This window comes from Phocoena phocoena, chromosome 8 (assembly GCF_963924675.1).
Source record: "Phocoena phocoena chromosome 8, mPhoPho1.1, whole genome shotgun sequence".
NCBI classification, from domain to species: domain Eukaryota; kingdom Metazoa; phylum Chordata; class Mammalia; order Artiodactyla; family Phocoenidae; genus Phocoena; species Phocoena phocoena.
Genome location: NC_089226.1, coordinates 40390305 through 40410516, shown reverse-complemented (window position 1 = coordinate 40410516; position 20212 = coordinate 40390305). Strand labels below are relative to the sequence as shown.

Here is a 20212-nt window from a genome sequence, read left to right as displayed (position 1 = left end):
CTGCCTTACATCTGGGTAGTTGTGCGCTGAAAAAAATTCCCTCCGCTTAAACCCCTTCTTTCAGAACTGAGAGCCCTGTCCATCCCTCCTTTCTCCAGGCACTTCGCTTTGCACATTGTAGGGACTCAGGAAATAATTGTCATGTAGCTGAAGTAGACCTAAGTCAGCCTCAAAAATCAACTGTTTCTATTTAATTTCAGATTTATTTTAATTTATTTTTCATTTGGCAATAAACACTTTTTTAGTGTTTGGTGACTCATTTTATAGCTGGCCCTACGTTTAAGATGTTGGTGACGCTCTTTCCGCCCTCCAAAGCCCTTGATGGAGCACATTAGCCGAACTCTGTTGCCTTTATGAGCTGGGGTCCACTTTATTAGCCACAGAATGTTTGTAGTTTGGTGTCTTTAACTCCAAGTTCCTTTTACTCACCAAAGGAAGAACCACAAGAGGGACTCTTGCCAGAGGCAGAAAACCTTTCTCCTCCCTTGCTTCAACTCTATCACTTTACACAGAGGGTGTTTTAATGGGAAAAAGCTAATAAAACTTTTCGCTTTGGATTTTTTCCCTCCCAGGGAAACGGTATTTGGGCTATATAGAGCCATTCAATCTGATGAACCAACTGTTTTAAAGACTTCCCCTCCATAAGCCCAGTTTTCTTACAGGGATGACAACCTCAGCATTGTCAGGGCTGAGGGAACAGTCTCGGGGGCCAGTTCAGTTCTGGGCTCATTGCAGGGTTCTGGATACTTCTCTTTCTGGGGGTTGTGTATCTGCTTCGTGTCAGTGGGAGGGCTAAAGGGAAGCTGAAGGAACAGCCTGGGGTAGCAGGGCAGCCGGGCATTTGTGACATCAGCAGGGCCACGTTCATTTGAGTAGGATAAACGTTTCTGTACAAGGCAGTGGTCCAGCTTGAGTGGGGGGGGTCTGAGATCCAGCCTGTGCCCGGCTCGCGTGCGCCCTCGTGTGGGACTGTGTATGGGTGTCTGAGGGCTGCTGTAACAAACTACGACTAACTGGGTGTCTTAAAACAACAGAAACTTGGGAATTCCCTGGTGGTCCATTGGTTAGGACTCTGTGCTTTCACTGCTGAGGGCAGGGGTTCAATCCCTGGTCGTGGAACTAAGATCCTGCAAGCTGCGTGGCATGGCCAAAACAAACAAACAGACAAACAAACGACCCCAGAAATGTATCCACTCATAGTTCTGGAGGCTAGAAGTCTGAAATGGAGATGTGGCTGGTCTTGGAGTCTCAGAGGGAGAATCTGCACCATGTCTCTCTCTTAGCTTCTGATGGTTGCCAGCAATCTTTGGCATCACTTGGTTTGTGGCAGCATAACTCCAATTTCTGCCTACATCTTCATGTGGCCTTCTCTGTGCGTGTTAGATTTAGAGTCCACCCTAATCTAGTATGATCTCATTTTAATTAATCACATCAACAAATACCCTGTTTCCAAATAAGGTCACTTCTGAGGTTCCTGTTAAATATGAATTCTGGGGGGAACATTATTCCACCCCAAATGGGCATCAACCTGGAGGAGAAGGCACCTTTTAAAAATTTGCCTTTGGCTCTGTTTACTTACCAAGCTATAACATTTGCTTTTTTTCTTATTTGTACAAAGTTGGATATCATTTGTGGAAGCAGTCAGCTATGCAAGATCCATTAGTTTGCAAGCTTCCTGAAGCAGAAACCCTGTCTGATGCCTCTTTGGGAACTGCCATGGCTTGTATGGTAGATCGAGTTCTTAAAAGTGTTTGTTTCAAGAAAGACAAATACCATATGATATCACTTGTTTGTGGAATCTAAAAAAATGATACAAATGGGCTTATTTACAAAACAGAAACAGACTCGCAGACAGAGAAAACAATCTTATGGTTATCAAAGGGGAGGGATAAATTAGGAGTTTGAGATTAACAGATATACAATACTATCTATAAAATAGATAAACAACAAAGACCTACTGTATAGCACAGGAAACTATACTATATTCAGTATCTTATAATAACCTATAATGGAAAAGAATCTGAAAAAGAATAGATATATGTATAACTGAATCACTTTGCTGTATACCTGAAACTAACACAACATTGTAAATCAACTATACTTCAATAGAAATTTAAAAAAATAAAAAATAAAAATAAATGTCTGCTGCAATGACAGTAAGGACGCCTGAAAAGAAAACTTCTGATTCCAGCAATTGTAGCAAAACTTTTTTTTCATTTCAACACAGGTGAGTCGTCCTTAACCTGTTTCATCCCATGTTTTTTCTGCTTCTCTGGTGGTTTGGAAAAGTCTCTTGGATTCTCATGGGTTAATGAGGTAGGTTCTACCTCATCACTAAGTGATGCATTCCTTTTCAAAGTGGGCTCCATGGAATATTAACCCCATTAAAAATTGTTCCAGGAGAAAAGGGTTTTGTGGTCAAATAAGACTTCTGGGAAATCGTGCATTTGCTATTCTCCTCCTGGAAATTAGCTATACACACTGGCTTTGTAGAGGTTCTGACAAGTCCTGCAGTAGAGAAACCGATTACACTTTGTTTAATCCAGTGTATCTCAAATTAACTTGACCACAGAGTCTCCCCCACCCCTTTTTTGGGGTGTAATGACACCTATTACAATCCACAGAACTAGTCCGGTGGTTTGAGTACCACTGGAGAGAGTGGTCAAGAATATAAATGTTGCAATCAGGCTCAAGTTCAAAACTTAGATTTGCTGACTTCGGACAAGTAACTGAACCTCTCTGAGCCTGAGTTCCTCATCTGTAAGATGACATTATAACGCTTCTTGCTTCGTAGGATTAACTGAAATAACGTAGATAAAGTGTTTAGCACCAGGCCTGGGATATAGTAACAACTGAATAAGTTAAGTATCTATTATTATGTTATTATTAAAATTGTTTTATTATTTACAGCCCTATGACTTCTTATATTATTCTTAGAGATCATTTGGGGGAAATGACAATCTCGATTCTAGCAAAGAAGATCAAAAGTGTTGACGTTTGTAAAAATCAGGGGCTTTTCCTCAGCTTCTCAGAACTCTGGGGATTGATATTCACCGAATCCAGTCCTTCTGAAGCCGGGGAACTCTGCCAATCAGTTGTGACTTCTTAGGCTGGTCATAAGCCAGTTATGGTCACCTGAAAGAAAATTAAGCCCCAAGTGGCAAATGAAGTTCGACATTTCAAAAGGCATTTCCTGGTTACTGGATTACCTCTGAGAGTGTGAGGCTGGGGGGGGAGGGAGATGTGAGAAACAGGTCAGGGGAAATGACTTGAACATTCCTGGGTTCTAGAAGCACCAACCTGTCCTTTTCGGACGCATGTACCACAGAAGATATCACAGAGTCCACTGATGACTTGGCTGAGGCAAAGGACAGCTTCTACCATGCCGATCCCCAGCAGGATGGAGAACAAGACCACGTTCCAGAGGACGATGTGCTCAGGCTCTTGGCAGTTAGCCCAGGTGGGTTGGTTGAGTAAGTAGCTGTTCCTGCCAGGACAGGGGAGACAATTAGCCTGGTTTGAGAGCCAGGAAAGGTAGAGAGCTGCCATTTACAAGCATGTGAGAGGCACTAGTCTATTACATCGCTCTCATCTTCATAGTACATAGTACATAGTACATTCATGACTGCCCATTGGTCGAGGGTCGAACACACTATCTTTCCCTATAACAGCACAGCACCTGAGCAAGGCATTGTGGGTACCGACATAGCCACACAAGGGAGCACAGGAAGAAGCGGGAAATTGTGTGGTGCAAGATTTGATCTGCTCTAGAGATCTCAGGGGCGGGAAGGATTGGTTAAGAGCTCGGGCTCTGAAGTCCCACAGACCCAGATCCTAACTCCAGCTTCTTCACTAGGAGGTTCTTGATAAGCTTTGTCAGGGAGGGATAAAATGTCCCCCCCTACATATCTTGAGTTCTTGTGGCTGGACTAATAATAAAATTGACACAACACAGATTAACAGGAGAAAGAGAAACAAAATTTAATGCATGCCCCTGGAGGTCTCGTAGAAATGAGACCTAAAGTAGTGGCCAAAGGAGGCAGGTTTTTTTTTCGCCCACACCCCGCGCAGCTTGTGGGATTTTAGTTCCCCAGCCAGGGATTGAACCCGGGCCCTCAGCATTGAGGGCACAGAATCCTAACCACTGGACCACCAGGGAATTCCCCAAAGGAGGCAGCTTTTACAGTCTTCAGACAAAGAAAGAATACATTTGTGAGGAATCGACAGGACAAAGAAACCTAGGTTTGGGTGCTTAATTAGTAAAGAATCTAAACAGTTCGAGCTTGGTAGTAAATTAAGAAAGTAACAAGGCCTGTTCATATAGACTCCTTGGCACTGAACTCTCTGTCTCTGGCAATAAGGGTGTCCTTTTAGCCCCCGATGTAGGGAGTGCACCTTTCACATGAGAGATTTATTTCCTGCTTTCAGGGAGACAAGAGAGGAGGGTCAGAATGGGCTTCTTGCGTCATCTCTTTCTTAAGCAACTTTCACTCAAAATAATCAATGTACCATTGATTGATATACGTGTCAATGTACAGCCTTCCCTGGCCCCAATAGTTTCCTAAGTGTTTCTGTGTATCAGCTTCCTTATATGTAAAATGGGGCTAAAAAATAACATCAATACCATCGAGTGGGTTGGGAGGATTAGGTATTAGCACAGTGTCTGCCATGCAATAGGCACTGTAGGGAATATATTTATAATTATTATCATAAAACGGGGAGGTCTAGAGGTTTAGAGTAGCTGGACAGGGTTTCGTGAGGGAAGGATGGAGTCACCTGGCCTTGAAGGAGGTAGCAGCCAGTGCATTATAAGAGGAAACAGCAGGCAAGCAAAAACTCTAAGGAATATTTGGAATCACAGGGTTCTAGCTGGACAAAGAGAAAATGGAATAGGTTTTCAGGCCCTGTTTCATAGTTATATACTATTTGGTATCTGTGCCTTTAAATCTCCGCCTTCACCCATATCCACACTCGTCTATTGAGTTCTCAGTGAGATTGCAAGTTCCTTAAATGTAAAGATTTCTTGGCCTTAATGAGTACTTTTACATTTTACAAAGCCCCTCTGGCTCATCTACAGCGAAAGGATTGAAGGGGAAAATGGAGCTGGGATGCTTGCTGGAGGGCTGGTGTAGACACGGAAGCAAAGGGTGTTGCAGATTTGGAACAGGGTGATGACAGACTAGGCAAAGAGCAGCGGCCAGATTCAAGGTGCACTGGTGAGGTAGAACTCACAGGATTTGGTGGTGGATTGAACTCGGGGTGCAGAAGGGAGGATAATCAGTGACTCACAGGTTTTGGGTGCCATCTAACGGGCTGGGGATGACAGAGAGGAAATTGGCAAGGGAACATCAAGGGTTTGGACATTGTAAATATTGAAATGATCTGAAATTCGCAAGAGGAAATTTCAAAGAGGTGATTTGGTATCTGAGTCAGGAATTCAGAAGAAAGATCTGGGCTAGAGCTAGACATTTGGGGATTATTTATATGGGTAGATGGAGGGTTCCGAAAGCCACGGGGATGGATGAGCTCTACCAGGGAGAGAACGTGAAATGAGAAGAGAAGCAGTATCTTTCTCAATCATTGGTGCTGAGTTTCTTTCCTTATTCCTTTAGGAAAATCAGTGGGCATCACAGGGCCTGCCATTTAAGGATATCTGTGCAACCCTGCAGCGTAAACCCTGACAGTTGGTTTTTCTTTTTGTAATGCAAGTGCCTGATTTAAGCTTTGATTGTGAGGCATCCCCTTCAAAGAGGGCTATCTCAGATAAACACAGTGCCAGCTTCACACCTAGGTAAAAGCCTGACTGAGGCTCCTTTGTTTTAGCGATCTTGGTTGATTTCAATAACCGACCTTTTGGGCCACTTATTTTTTCTATTCCTGTGCTTTAAATTCCTGCTTTTACATTGTAAGTTCATCAGTAAAGAGTGAGCCTGCGAAACCCTAGACCCCCAGCCTCAAACCCAATAAAAGCAGAACCCCAGGCCCACGCACTTGCGCTCCCTACCCTGCCACCTCCCCTCCCCCCGACCTTGCTGTGTGACCCCAGGTGTGCTGTGTAATTTCCAGGTCCTGTATGTAAGAAATCTTTATTTTTTCAAAGTTTCTTGATGGTTATTGCTAAAGAGCATCTTGCAATCATAATAAGAACCATAAGGACTGGTCCAGCCACAACACTGCTTATTGATAGGCTGAGATCGTCACAAAATAAACCCCACATTTGACTATTGTCTCCCCAATTAGACTGTGAACAGGCAAGGTGTAAATAGGCAAGTGGTCTTATCCCTCTTTTGGAATCCCTTCTCTTATCACAGTGCCTAGTCAGTACTAAGCAAGCCCTCAGCACGTGCTCACCTGTGTTTAATAATGGGGGAAAATGAAGTCAAGGTATTGCACTGAATACCTTGGGTGAACTGCTTAATTCATGGGCACACCTTGCCTTGGCCAGTCACCTCTAGAGATTGGTGATTTGGGAATAAATGTGTCTATCTGGTACAGAGACAGGAGCAAGACACCAAGTATGAATGGAGGTACCTGGCCCCACTACTGCATAGTCAATTCTCAGAGCACACACTCTTTGTGGTCATCACGGTATCATCTTTAGATGTTAGACAGGGACCCAAGGCCATAAATGCTACTCACTCCAGGGAGTAATTCCTGAACGGGTAGGTGTAGTTTCCACTGCCTGTGTCACAGAGGGGGCCACTGAGCAAACCCAGTGAAGAAATGACCACACAATACACGGCGCCCACAGTGCCCTGTATGGCCAGGAGCACAGGGAACAGCATCTGCAATGGAACAGAATCAGAAATTCAGCGCAGCAGTGCAGCACCTTTTCAAAAGGTGGTCCTTTTGAAAGATCCATCCTGAGTTTCCTGGCAAATTGAAGAGGGGAATTGATCTGATGGGCATCCTTGTTTTGCTTCCCAAATGCACACAAAAAATGGGGGCACTAGAGCTGAGAAGACCTATGTCCATTCATCTGCTCCATTTGCAATTATTATTTTTTTAAACATCTTTATTGGAGTATAATTGCTTTACAATGTTGTGTTAGTTTCTGCTGTATAACAAAGTGAATCAGCTATACATATACATATATCCCCATATCCCCTTCCTCTTGCGTTTCCCTCCCAACCTCCCTATCCCACCCCTCAAGGTGGTCACAAAGCATGGAGCTGATCTCCCTGTGCTATGCGGCTGCTTCCCCCTAGCTATCTATTTTACATTTGGTAGTGCATATATATCAATGTCACTCTCTCACTTCGCCCCAGCTTACCCTTTCCCCTGAAGGGTACTTGAGGACTTGTCCTCAAGTCCATTCTCTACGTCTCAGTCTTTATTCCTATCCTGCCCCGGGTTCTTCAGAACCTTCTTTTTTTTTTTTTTTTAGATTCCATATATATTTGTTAGCATATGGTATTTGTTTTTCTCTTTCTGACTTACTTCACTCTGTATAACAGACTCTAGGTCCATCCACCTCACTACAAATAACTCAATTTCATTTCTTTTTATGGCTGAGTAATATTCCATTGTATATATGTGTCACATGTTCTTCATCCATTCATCTGTCGATGGACACTTAGGTTGCTTCCATGTCCTGGTTATTGTAAATAGAGCTGCCATGAACATTTTGGTACATGACTCTTTTTGAATTTTGGTTTTCTCAGGGTATATACCCAGTAGTGGGATTACAGGGTCATATGGCAATTCTATTTTTAGTTTTTTAAGGAACCTCCATACTGTTCTCCATAGTGACTGTATCAACTTACATTCCCACCAACAGTGCAAGAGGGTTCCCTTTTCTCCATACCCTCTCCAGCATTTATTGTTTGTAGATTTTTTGATGATGGCCATTCTGACCACTCTGAGGTGATACCTCATTGTAGCTTTTTTTGTTTGTTTGTTTGTTTGTTTGTGTGGTACGCAGGCCTCTCCCTGCTGTGGCCTCTCCCGTTGCGGAGCACAGGCTCCGGACGCGCAGGCTCAGTGGCCATGGCTCACAGGCCCAGCCGCTCCGCGACATGTGGGATCTTCCCAGACCGGGCCACAAACCCGCGTCCCCTGCATCGGCAGGCAGACTCTCAACCACTGCGCCAGCAGGGAAGCCCCTCATTGTAGTTTTGATTTGCATTTCTCTGATGATTAGTGATGTTGAGCATCCTGTCATGTGTTTGTTGGCAGTCTGTATATCTTCTTTGGAGAAATGTCTATTTAGGTCTTCTGCCCATTTTTGGATTGGGTTGTTTGTTGTTTTGAATATTGAGCTGCATGAGCTGCTTGTATATTTTGGAGATTAATCCTTTGTCAGTTGCTTCATTTGCAAATGTTTTCTCCCATTCTGAGGGTTGTCTTTTGGTCTTGGTTATGGTTTCCTTTGCTGTGCAAAAGCTTTGAAGTTTCATTAGGTCCCATTTGTTTATTTTTGTTTTTATTTCCATTACTCTAGGAGGTGGATCAAAAAAGATCTTGCTGTGATTTATGTCAAAGAGTGTTCTTCCTATGTTTTCCTCTAAGAGTATTATAGTGTTCGATCCTACATTTAGGTCTCAAATCCATTTTGAGTTTATTTTTGTGTATGATGTTAGGTAGTGTTCTAATTTCATTCTTTTACATGTAGCTGTCCAGTTTTCCCAGCACCACTTATTGAACAGACTGTCTTTTCTCCATTGTATATCTTTGCCTCCTTTGTCATAGATTAGTTGACTAAAGGTGCGTGGGTTTATCTCTGGGCTTTCTATCTTGTTCCATTGATCTATGTTTCTGTTTTTGTGCCAGTACCATATTGTCTTGATTACTGTAGCTTTGTAGTATAGTCTGAAGTCAGGGAGTCTGATTCCTCCAGCTCCATTTTTTTCCCTCAAGACTGCTTTGGCTATTCGTGGTCTTTTGTGTCTCCATACAAATTTTAAGATGATTTGTTCTAGTTCTGTAAAAAATGCCATTGGTAATTTGATAGGGATTGCGTTGAATCTGTATGTTGCCTTGGGTATTATAGGCATTTTCACAATGTTGCTTCTTCCAATCCAAGAACATGGTATATCTCTCCATCTGTTTGTATCGTCTCTAATTTCTTTCATCAGTGTCTTATAGTTTTCTGCATACAGGTCTTTTGTCTCCCTAGGTAGGTTTATTCCTAGGTATTTTATTCTTTTTGTTGCAATGGTAAATGGGAGTTTTTCCATAATTTCTCTTTCAGGTTTTTCATCATTAGTGTATAGGAATGCAAGAGATTTCTGTGCATTAATTTGTGTCCTGCTGCTTTACCAAATTCATTGATTAGCTCTAGTAGTTTTCTGGTAGCATTTTTAGGATCCTCTATGTATAGTACTGTGTCATCTGCAAACAATGACAGCTTTACTTCTTCTTTTCCAGTTTGGATTCCTTTTATTTCTTTTTCTTCTCTGATTGCCATGGCTAGGACTTCCAAAACTTTGTTGAATAATAGTGAGAGTGGACATCATTGTCTCGTTCCTGATCTTAGAGGAAATGGTTTCAGTTTTTCACCGTTGAGGACGATGTTGGCTGTGGGTTTGTCGTATATGGCCTTTATTATGTTGAGGTAGGTTCCCTCTATGCCTACTTTCTACAGGGTTTTTATCATAAATGGGTGTTCCATTTGCAATTGTAATGAATGAAATCACACACTACAAAATTGTGAGCAGGAAATGTAACTTATTTATCACTGAACTCTTAGAGCCTACACACTGCCTGGCACGTAATATAGGTGTGCTTCCAGTCTCCTAGTCTGCACTCACAGCAGACATCAGTTATTGATCTCAGTACTCTTCCCCCAGAAGAAAAAGCACCACTGTCCTCAAAACAGAGCAACTGACCTATTGGTATTGGCTTTGTTTGAAACCTAAATGAAACCTACTCACCATCCTGGTGGTGGATGTTCAGTAAGTATTGTATGATTGGATGAATAAATGAATAATCACTTTTCTAATGCCTGAGTCAGCGATCAACACAGGGCCTTGTACTGTGTACAAACTCCATAAACGTGTTGACTGGATGGGTGAATGAGTGTGACAGCGAGGCAAGTGTCTGGGACAGGCGACCTCCTGGCATATTAGTGCATTAAATTGGGGCAAAGCTGAGGGACTCGTTTGCTTCAAAACATGAGCTCTTATTCCTGACACGTCCATGTTGTGTCTTTCTTACCACAGGAAGTGAGGGAGGGGCTGGCTGGAGTTGAATGGAATGACTCAGGGAGCTCCTTGGAGATGGTCCTCAAATGACCTGGTGACCAAGGTCTCTGTGGAGGGTCTGACTGGGGACTGCAAGGGTTGGGAGAGGGGACTCTGAGAGTAGAAAAGAAGTGAGACAGTGTATGAACTAGGAATATAAGAACAGTGAACAGCTCGCTGTGAGCAGGGACCTTGGTAAGCAGGTTTGTATGTGGGAAAGAGCACGATCTTGGGGGTCAGGAGACCAAGACGAGTCCCAGCTCAGCCAGACCTGCCTTCACTGGGTGTGTCTTGAGTGCCGACCGTGTGTCAGGCATCTGGGAGTATGTAGATGATAACTGTGGACCTTGCCTTGAAGAAAGCAGCTTATATTCTTCCTGGAGTTGCATAAATAGTCCTATATGTCCATTCCAGCTCTAAGATTACAGCCATGCAAATCTGGGCAGGCCACTCAGCCTCTCTGGGCATTTCCTTTCCTATTCATCAAATGTAGACAAGTTTGCAAAATTTGTGGTGACAGTTCCATTGGTTTCTTCCAGCAGTGTTGGGCAGTGGAAAGAGGAGTGATATGAGGGCCACATGTCAGGAACAAGACACAAATACATAATGGATACACTTACAGAGTGTCAGCCTTCTGTTCTTCATGGGGAGACTGTAAGAGAGTATCTGTGAAAGAGTTTTTGACAGTAAAATCTCCAATTCCCTTCTTGCTCAAATCCCAGTTCTAGGATGTGTTAATCTACTGGCTGTTAGGGAAATAAGAAAGCCAGAGGATGGAGGGTCCTAGACCTTCCCACAGACAGACAGACTGATAGAAACAACCAACCAAACCCTGGCAGGCTGGTCCACCAGAGCTCACAGGCTTTGTGTGTTAACGGCTCTCTTTGCACCCTCTCCAAGCTCATTCTTCCTGGGATCTCATGCAATAACCCTCATCACTGTTGGAGAGAGCCCTGCGTAATATCACTGTACTTTAAAAGGAAGTATTAGTCATTTAGATGTGGAATCTAAAAAATAATACAAGTGGATGTATATGCAAAACAGAAACAGACTCACAGATACAGAAAACAAACTCATGGTTACCAAAGGGGAGAGGGAAGGGGAGTGGGACAAATTAGGCATATGGGATTAACAGATACAAACTATTATGTATAAAATAGATAACCAACAAAGATATACTATATAGCACAAGGAATTATACCCATGATCTTGTAATAACCTGCAATGGATTATAATCTGCAAAAATACTGAATCACTAGGCTCCATACCTGAAACTAACACAATATTGTAAATCAACTATACTTCAATAAAACTAAATAAATGAAAGGAGGGTATTAGAAGTACTAGACTATGGTCAATGGGTTAATAGTCTGGCCTTCAGAAGAGAGAAAGCTTGCAGCCTGGGAAGTAAGCCCTTTTGGGGGTATGGGTGGGAGTCGAAACATTCCGTAGACCCCACAGTACTTACCCCACATCTGTGAGCACAGCAGTCCTCTCCACCTCCCCTCAACATTATCAGTGCTGGCACCATAACCTGTAGCAAAGAAGATGCTCTTGTAATGAAGGGAATGTTACCATTTTGGAACAAAGTTCCAAAACTCAAGCTATTTAAAAATGTCTAATGATTCCTCATTGCCTGTAGGACACAACACAGGTCCTGGACATTGTACGTGAGCCCTCATGCCATGCTCCTGACCTGCCACCAGAGCCTCACCTCTCCTCCATAGAGACCTCTTGACACACCACCCTATGGTCCCCCAGGAGACACCCGGGACCTTCCTGCCTCTGGGCTTTTGAATATGCCCTTCACCCTTTGCCATCAGATAAACTCCTATTCACCTGCAAAGGGTCAGTTCAAATGTTATCTTTTGTACTAGGCTGAATAAAAAGGCTCCCCCCTGCCCCCCGCCCTGCCAAAGATATATTCACTTCTGAATCCTGGGACCTGTGAATATTACCTTATATGACAAAAGATATGATTGAGTTGGGATCTTTATTATCTGTTTATTTACTTAGTTTTGACTGCCTTGGGTCTTCGTTGTGGTGTGTGGGCATTTCACTGCGGTGGCTTCTCTTGTTGCAGAGCGCAGGCTCAGTAGTTGTGGCACACGGGCTTAGTTGCTCTGCGGCATGTGGGATCTTCCCAGACCAGGGTTCGAACCCGTGTCCCCTGCATTGGCAGGCGGATTCTTAACCACTGCACCACCAGGGAAGTCCCTGAGTTGGGAATCTTAACAGGAGGCGTTTATCCTGGATTATCTGGGTGAGCCCTAAATGCAATCACATGTATCCCTATAAGAGAGAAGCAGAAGGAGTTCTGAGAGACACACAGAGAAGGTGATATGGAGACAGAGACTGGAGTAATGTCTTTACAAGCCAAAGAATGCCAACAGCCACCAGAAGCTGCAAGAGGCAAGGAATGATTTTCCCTTACAGCTGAGAACAGGGGGCCCCGCCAACACATTCACTGAGAGCTTCTGGCCTCCAGAACTGTGAGAGAATACATTTCTGATGTTTTAAGCCACCAAGTTTGTGGTAATTTATTACAGCAGCTATGGGAAGCCAATACATCTCCTCTTTGTGCTGTTCAGTGACCCCCCTTATCCACCCCCCTTCCAGTCACTCCATCCTGTCGCACTAATTCTCTCTCATTCTCCTTTTACCGCTGGGTTCTGAGTGCTGGTTCAGCAGCGTCTCCCACGGTGCCCCACATGGAATCAGGACCCAGTGGTATGGTGGTGAAATCTATGATGACATTTCGCCATGTTGCTTCTGGCACTGTGGGGTAGGAGGAAGGTAGGGGCGTGATAGGGCCATGGGTCAGGAGCAAGAAATAAATACATAATGGACGAACTTAACTTTATGAAAAACATCACCTCACCCCGAGAGATAGTTGGTAAATGTGTTTGCTGATGCAGGCATTTGGGAAATCCCTACTTCTCACCAAGGTGACCCATTTCACAAAAATCTCAGATTCTCAAAGTTATCTCATGGTAACTCTGTGCTGGGATATAGAGCTGATGGGAACCTCCCAGGTAGGAAGAGATGGGCCGGGACTCCTGGCTTCCCTGGGGGATGGCTGAGGGCAGCTTTGAGCCTCAGGTCGCTGTACACTCATAACCTGGAGATGAGGTAATGCTCTCCCTTTTTCGAGTTTCTTTTCCTAGTTCTGATGATTCTCTGGCCACAGGAATTACTGATTCTTCTGTCTTCTGCTGGGCCTTTGGGAGACCCAAAGCTCCCTTGAGTCAAATGGGAGGGTCAACTGGAGATTGTGTGGCAAGGGTCCAAGTTTGGGCCTGACAAATGAGAGCTTTTGGAACCACCCTGGAGGAGGTAGGCGCTGAGAGTGTTTCCAAGCACCTTCTGGGGAGCATAGCTTGGCGTTTCCAGCAAACCAGGCTCCAACACGGGGTCAGGATGAAGCGATGGATTCAAGTCAGAACTGTCATAGCTTGATGGCACCTGGGCGTGCTTCTCTCCTGCTTAAAAGTTCTAGTCGATGCTCTTTCCTCCCCTGACCTCATTTCCTACCCTCTCTTCCAAATCTTTTTCATGTGGCTCTAGCTACATTGGTTTTCTTGCGGATCTAGGAATTATTCAGCCCATCCCCAGCTCAGGGCCTTAGAATGTGCCAATCCCTCTGTTTGGAATGCTCCTCCCCCAAATATCAGCATGGCTATTCTTCCCTCATTCAAGTGGCTTCTCAAACACCACCTCCCCAGGCAGTATCTCACCGTCTATCTATCCCTTTACTCTATTTTCTTCCTAGTGCTCTCACCACCTGACATCACCACATAGTGGATTATTTATGATCTTTCTCTTCCCTACTAGAACGTAAGCCCTAGGCGAGTAGAATTTTGTTGGCTTTTTTTTTTCTCCGCTGTATCGCTAATACCCAGAACAGTGCTAGCACATCGTAGAGGCTCAGTGAATATTTGTGGGTCAGCTACTCAAGGGTAAGGGACTGGCTCATCAGCACGGTACGCAAGGTCAAATGGAATGTTGCCTAAGTCTGCATTTCAGCGCCGTTTCCTATCCCTTCTTCACGTAAGCAGCCCTTGCTCCAGTCACACCAAACTGCGCAGTGTCCGTGAATGCATCGTACTCTGTGACGCTCCCTCTGCCTTTACACAAACTGCTTCCTCTGCTCGGAACACGCTCCTCCCTTCTCTGCCTGGCAAATACCTACTAATTCTGTAGCTCTATACAGGACAGCTCAGATACCTGTTTCTCTGGTATGCCTCTCTTGGTTCCCAGAGGTAGAGTTGATTGTTCCCTCTCCTGCAGACTCCAGGCCTCCACTGTGGCAGGTACTCACCCCACTGGGCTGAATTAGTTGTGTGTTTTCCCATCTCCCTTGGTGAAGGAACCTAGGGACCATCTCTGCTGGGTCAGGCAGACCCTCACCTGTTGCAGACCTTCCAACACCAATCAGGCCTCAAGTGATCCCAAACCACACCACGGACTAGTTCTAACCTCTCTCTCCTAATGGTCCTGCCAAGTCTGCAAATAATATTGCTGGAAAACAGCCATTAGTTACCTGTGGGAGGAAACTGGGGCCCTGCATCTCAGTCCCTAGAGCAACCAATTCGGTTTATGTCATGCTTGTCCCAGGTGCCCTGTTTTAACCACAGAAGCCTGCCAGGCGTTCTGGGTTGGCCTGTGGCCTCATGAGAACAGAGAGCTGTGATTCTTGGCCGTGACTTTGCTGAGACAACTACCCTGCCGAGGTCCCGAGGCTGCCTTCCAGCAATAATATGGGGACTAGGAGATGACATACTGCTGGATGTGACTTTACACACCATGGCCGTGAGCCCTGTGTGTATAAACTCAGCCCCCGAGTGGCTGAGCTCCTGGCAGGGAGGGTGGGGAGACAGTGACTCATGTGGTCCGGTTTTTCTCTCTCATCTGGAAAGCAGCACTGTCTAGAGTAGCCCCCCCGCAGGTACTTTCCTGTCTTGTTTCATCAGGGCATGTACAGAGCAGGACTCTGCTGGCTTAGCTTCACACGTGCTGTCTTTTTCTCTGTGTCCCGTGTTGCAAGCGCACGTGTGCATCAAATGGGAGAAACGGAGACATTATGGGCTTTGGGCTCAGATGAGTGTTTTAAGTCCTAATTCTGCTGGGCTCCCTCCGCGTGGCCACAGTCAGATGACTTAATCTGCTTGGGCCTCATTTCTCTACCCATAGGATGGAGGTGATGATCCCACCTCACAAATGAAATAACATGTGTGCAAGCATTTGATACACTCGAAGGCTTGGTGCGAACACCTGTTACAATGATTATTAAAGGGCAGGAACTGTGAATTCAGGATTTCTCCCTTCCATATCCTTACACAGTGTTTGCCATGGAGCTGATGATAAATGGATAGTGTGCTTGTCATTGCCTGCAGTGTCCCTTGTGGCTTTTGAGATCTTTCTGGACTTTTATTTTGTTATCAGGAAGGCAGCTCTGCTTATTGGCTTCTCTTCCTCCGTTCAGAGCCCAGCTCCTCACCTCCACACCTTCCTCAGCCCTCTGCAGTCTGGGGTCCCCATCCTCCCTCAGGACCGCTCCAGCCAAGAGCCATCAGCACCTTGCTGGGTACCGGATGCTTTCCACGTCCCAGCTATGTCCCTTCTGCTGCAGTTGACACTGGGATTCCTCTCTTCTTCCAGAAACTTTCTCTCTTCTTTTTTCCATCTTTTCTCACTTTCCACTTTTTCGCTTTGCCTGAAACTTTCTAGCTGTTTTTCTCAGTCTCCTTCCTCCCCTCCCCTCCCTTTGCATACTCTCAATTTGCAAGGTTCCCTGGGGTTTCAACCTGGGCTTCTCTCTCCTCTCAGTCAGTTCACAAGCCCTGGGCAAACCCACTGTCCCCCGGGGTTCTACATCACCTCTCCATGGTGGTTCTCAAGGTTGCCTCTCCCCAGGTCTCCAGTCCCAGCCCAGCCATCCTCTGCTCCTTCAGGGCGAATGTGGAGCAAAGCTCAGCCTCTGCCCTCCCCCTGCGGTCCCTACCCCAGGCAACACCTTCACCCTCTCCCCGGCTGCTCAGGCAAGAATGCCAGAGCCACCCTGACTTCTCCTTGTGCCCCCTTACCTCCATCACTCTTCAGATCCTGCCAACTCCACCTTTCAAATGCACCTTCCTCTCTCCAACCTCATGGCCACTGCCTTAGCTGGTCTTAGAGCCAGGCATGAGTGAAGGCATAGAGTAGACACTAAAGTGGACTGAACAAAGAAAAGGAAAAGGAAAGAAAGAAGAGAAAAGGGGATAGCTCATTGGTTTTTACTTTATCCAACTGCATGGACTGGTTTGGTCCTGTTTATTTTATCCCCATTTCGCCATGAATATACAAGTGTAAGCATCTTTTTAGGAAATCCTGGGAGGTTGTGTTGGAAAATTGGAGTGAGGGTTGGACAGCTGGCTGGTATTGAGGGCTGCTATGCAGACAGGGTGTCTGGTCCCCGCCTGAGCCAGGCTCCACTCTGCTTTCCCCAGGACCAGGGAGTGTCCTCTCTGGGTCACTCTCTTTCAGTGAACATTCTAAGATTCTGCAAATAGGAAGCCTAAATTCCCTCAAGCTACTCAACACCTTTCAGTAGTCACTGTATTTGCTCGTCTGTGTCTTGAGAGAAGTTGGGTGCCGATGGACCTATACATTCTACCGATGACAGTGAAGCTAAGGGGAGTTTATGATTTGCTTGGCGGTGGAACTGAGAAGTGCAAACCTGTCCTGACAACCAGGTCTGTACTGCCTGTTAGGTAGGGCTCTGAGCCGAGAAACAGACAACCTTTGCTGAGGCATTGCTGATTTAGAGGTTCTCTTGGACAGGAAGAGAAGGCCCAGCTCTGCTAGGATGGGAGGGGCAGGTGGCCACTGGATGAAACTTGAGACATCGCTGCGTCTACTACTGTGTGGGGAGGAGAAACAGGAAGGGAGGTGGTCACCTTTTTCTGAGGGTTCTTTATCCTTCATACATTCATCCTTCCATTTGCTGAGTTCAGTGCCCGGCACTGGGGTCTCACATTAACCCATGATCTTTTCCTAAGGGACCCTGGATGCCTGGGAAAGGAGGAGCCAGATGAAAATAAAGGTGGAAAGGAAGGAAAAACACTCAATGTCTACCTTGCGGGCAGCGGATTACAACTTGTGGGCTAAATCCAGCAGGTTGCCTGTTTTTATAAATAAAGTTTTATTGGAACACAGTTCCGCCCATTTGTTTACATATTGTCAATGGCTGCTTTTTGCCCTAGGACGGCAGAGTTGAGCAGTTGAAACAAGAGACCACATGGCCTGCAAAGCTGGAAATAGTCACTCTCTGGCCTTTTACAGAAAAAACTTGCCAACCCCATAATCTAGCCAAGGGAAGCCTTGATGGGAGCTACACAATTTATTTTTCGAGATAACCATCTTGAAAACTGATGACCTGACAAATGCTCTGCTGTTGTGCTTTTCTTAATGCGTATCTTTCATAACAACCACGTACTTAGCTCTAGGCGAAGCCGGCACTTTGCTAGGTAGGTAATTTAGAGGCCACAGTGGATGCGACTTGGACTGTATTTAAGGAGCTCACAGCTAATGGGGGAGGCAGACACATAAAGAGATGTTTGCAGTACGAGGTGCCGGTGTGGAGGGTGTTTATGTATCACATGTTGTGGGGTACAGAGGAGGAGCAGCCGGCCATGCTCTGGGGGCCCTAGGAGCGTGGCCCCATGAGGAGATGAATTGCACTGTGACTTGAAGGTTGTTTAGGGGCATCATTCACCCGGAGGAGGTAAGGTAGTTAAACCTCATTCTTACCAAGAGTCCAGCTCCAAGAAAGCCGTGGAAAAACCAGACCAAGTCTGTGATCTTGGCAGGCTCCAGCACCTGTCCGCTGGGAAAGTACAGCAGGAGGTTGGCGATGATGGCGGCGATGGCCAAGGCCACGAGCAGCAGCCCCGTGTACCTGGAGCCCGTCTCAGAACACATGGTGAATCCTCCCTGGAAGGGAGAAAGAAACAACCAACACCAGGAAGCTGCCTGCTCCAGGCACTGCAGAGTCAGGAGAGGGTGCGTCAGCCTCAGAGCCCCAAGAGCAAGATGGCGAGTCCAGCTCTGCCACTGGTAAGCGGTGTGACCTGGGGAGCCAGCACCTCACTGCTCTGAGCCTCAGTTTCCTCGGTAAAGCAGAGAAAACATTGACTTTACAGATGGTGGTGCGTGGACTAAAGGAAGTAAAATCAACCTGACAGCACCTGGCTCTAGCAGATGTTCAATAGGGTTTCTTTAAAGCATTGGGGCAATCGAGGTGATGTTTAGGAACTTGCTGTTACCCTGTTTGGGTTCTTTCATCCACTCCCAGAGGAACTCCCCTAGTGATTATGAACTAGATCCTGATCCAAACCCTGTGGCTCCATCACTTAGCAGCTGTGTGACCCCGGGCAAGTTGTTTTACATCTCTCACCTCCATTTCTTCATCTGCAAAATGGGACTGACAATAGCACTCCCATTATGGAATTGTTGAGGGTATGAAAATAATATTTTCAAAATGTTCTCCTACAAGGCTGTCAGTGTGTGGTAGCTGGAGAAGAAAGAACTAAAGGCAAATCTGAATCATCTTGGCCTCTCCTTTGATTTATGTCTTTGTCAGTTGAGATTATTGAGCCTGGAGATTTCTGAGAAGCCAGGCTGGAGGCAGATGGAAAGAGGGAAAGGGAAAGGTTTTGCATCTTGGTTTTTTCTCTGCATAATGACGCATTTCTTTTCTCCTGGGCATAAATGAGTTTGGAGTAAACTCAGTATCCTGTTTGCCGGGTGAAGGCTGCCTGAGCAGCGTGAGCCCTGGTGCTCTGCGCCGAGGTCCAGGGGCTCCAGAATGTTCCTCTGAGACCCAGGGAAGGGTTCTTGTTTTGTGTTAGGCGGCGCTCTCCCAACAGCCCTTTGTGCCCATTCTTGACTCAGATTCACGCTGAGATTGTTAACTGACTCCTGAATAGCAGCTCCTTCACTACCCGGCTCCCAGACACAGAGGCCTGGTGCCACGAATGGCCCTTCCCATGGTGGGCGGTGGGTGGGGAGCAGAGGGACCTGGAACAATTTGTAGAGCCAGGGACCTCTTTTCAGGGACCAAATTGAGAAATGTCCAGCCTTAGCTTTCTACTCCCCCAGAAGAGTCAAAGGTATTAATGCACAATGGGTTAGGCAGGGTGGTAATGCCTGGGGTCTTATTTCTATCTGATATCCAAGTTCAGGGCTACAGAAAGCTGATGCCTGAATGGGGCGCCGCCTCTGTTTGGATGAGGGAGGTTGAAACTGCTGACCTCACTCGCATTGTGATCACTGAGAGTAGCGGTAATGAAAATTTAACACTTACGGGGATCCCATACTGTAAGAAGAGCAACAATAACACACAGCTACTGCCACTTGTCCAGACACACGGTATGCATCATTTCATTTAATCCTCAAACAGTCCCATGAGGTAATAGCTCCCTAGCTCTGAGAGGAAGCAGGCTTATAGAAATTAAACAAGTTTGCAGGGTCTCCCAGCCCGTAAATGTCAAGGCCGATCCTCAAACGTAGGTCTGCTCGTGTCCACTTCTAGTTATTCCCAGTGAGGGCAGATGCTTAACAACTGGGAGCACTGGGAATCCAGTGCTGTTGAGCCTTCTTACACCCTGTAAAAGGATACAAAGCCAACAGCCCCTGTTGCTCCTTGACACCTAGACGTCCCAGCTCTTCCAATAACAAATACAATAGTCCTCACCCTCCTGGAGAACTGCAGATCTCCTTAGGAGGGAAGGGAGTAGGGGTTGAGACTGTGGCCACATTTGGAAAGGGGAGCCACGCAGCACCCAAGGTTGGCTGGCACCGTGAACTAAAAATGCCACTTGCCGTATCAGTAAACAAAGGATGTTGCAGCCATCAAGCCATCCCATTATAGCCACCCCGACACAGTGAGCCCTGAGGGAACTGAGGATGGAGGCAGGATTTGCCCCCGCATCTAGCCGTCAGCCACTGTAGCCACCCTTGAAGATGGGCCCTGAGGAGACTCGGGA

General features: G+C 45.9%; 1 protein-coding gene across 1 annotated transcript; it reads right to left on the bottom strand.

Moving 5' to 3' along the window:
• Window positions 1–656: 656 nt before the first annotated feature.
• On the bottom strand, window positions 657–18146 carry LOC136126911 (transmembrane 4 L6 family member 1-like). Its single transcript, XM_065882368.1, has 5 exons — window positions 17976–18146; window positions 11653–11718; window positions 6640–6785; window positions 3301–3487; window positions 657–887 (listed from the first exon to the last, which is right to left on the bottom strand). Exons 1-5 carry the CDS (start codon window positions 18144–18146, stop codon window positions 657–659), a joined length of 801 nt encoding a protein of 266 aa, XP_065738440.1.
• Window positions 18147–20212: the final 2066 nt, after the last annotated feature.

Coding starts and splice junctions, on each gene's coding strand:
- LOC136126911 (XM_065882368.1), bottom strand. CDS start 18,146: ATGTGTTCTGAGACGGGCTCCAGGTACACGGGGCTGCTGCTCGTGGCC. Junction 3,488..6,639: donor TTCAGGAATTACTCCCTGGA/GTGAGTAGCATT, acceptor CTGTCCTGGCAG/GAACAGCTACTTACTCAACC. Junction 888..3,300: donor CATGCGTCCGAAAAGGACAG/GTTGGTGCTTCT, acceptor TGCCTTGTACAG/AAACGTTTATCCTACTCAAA.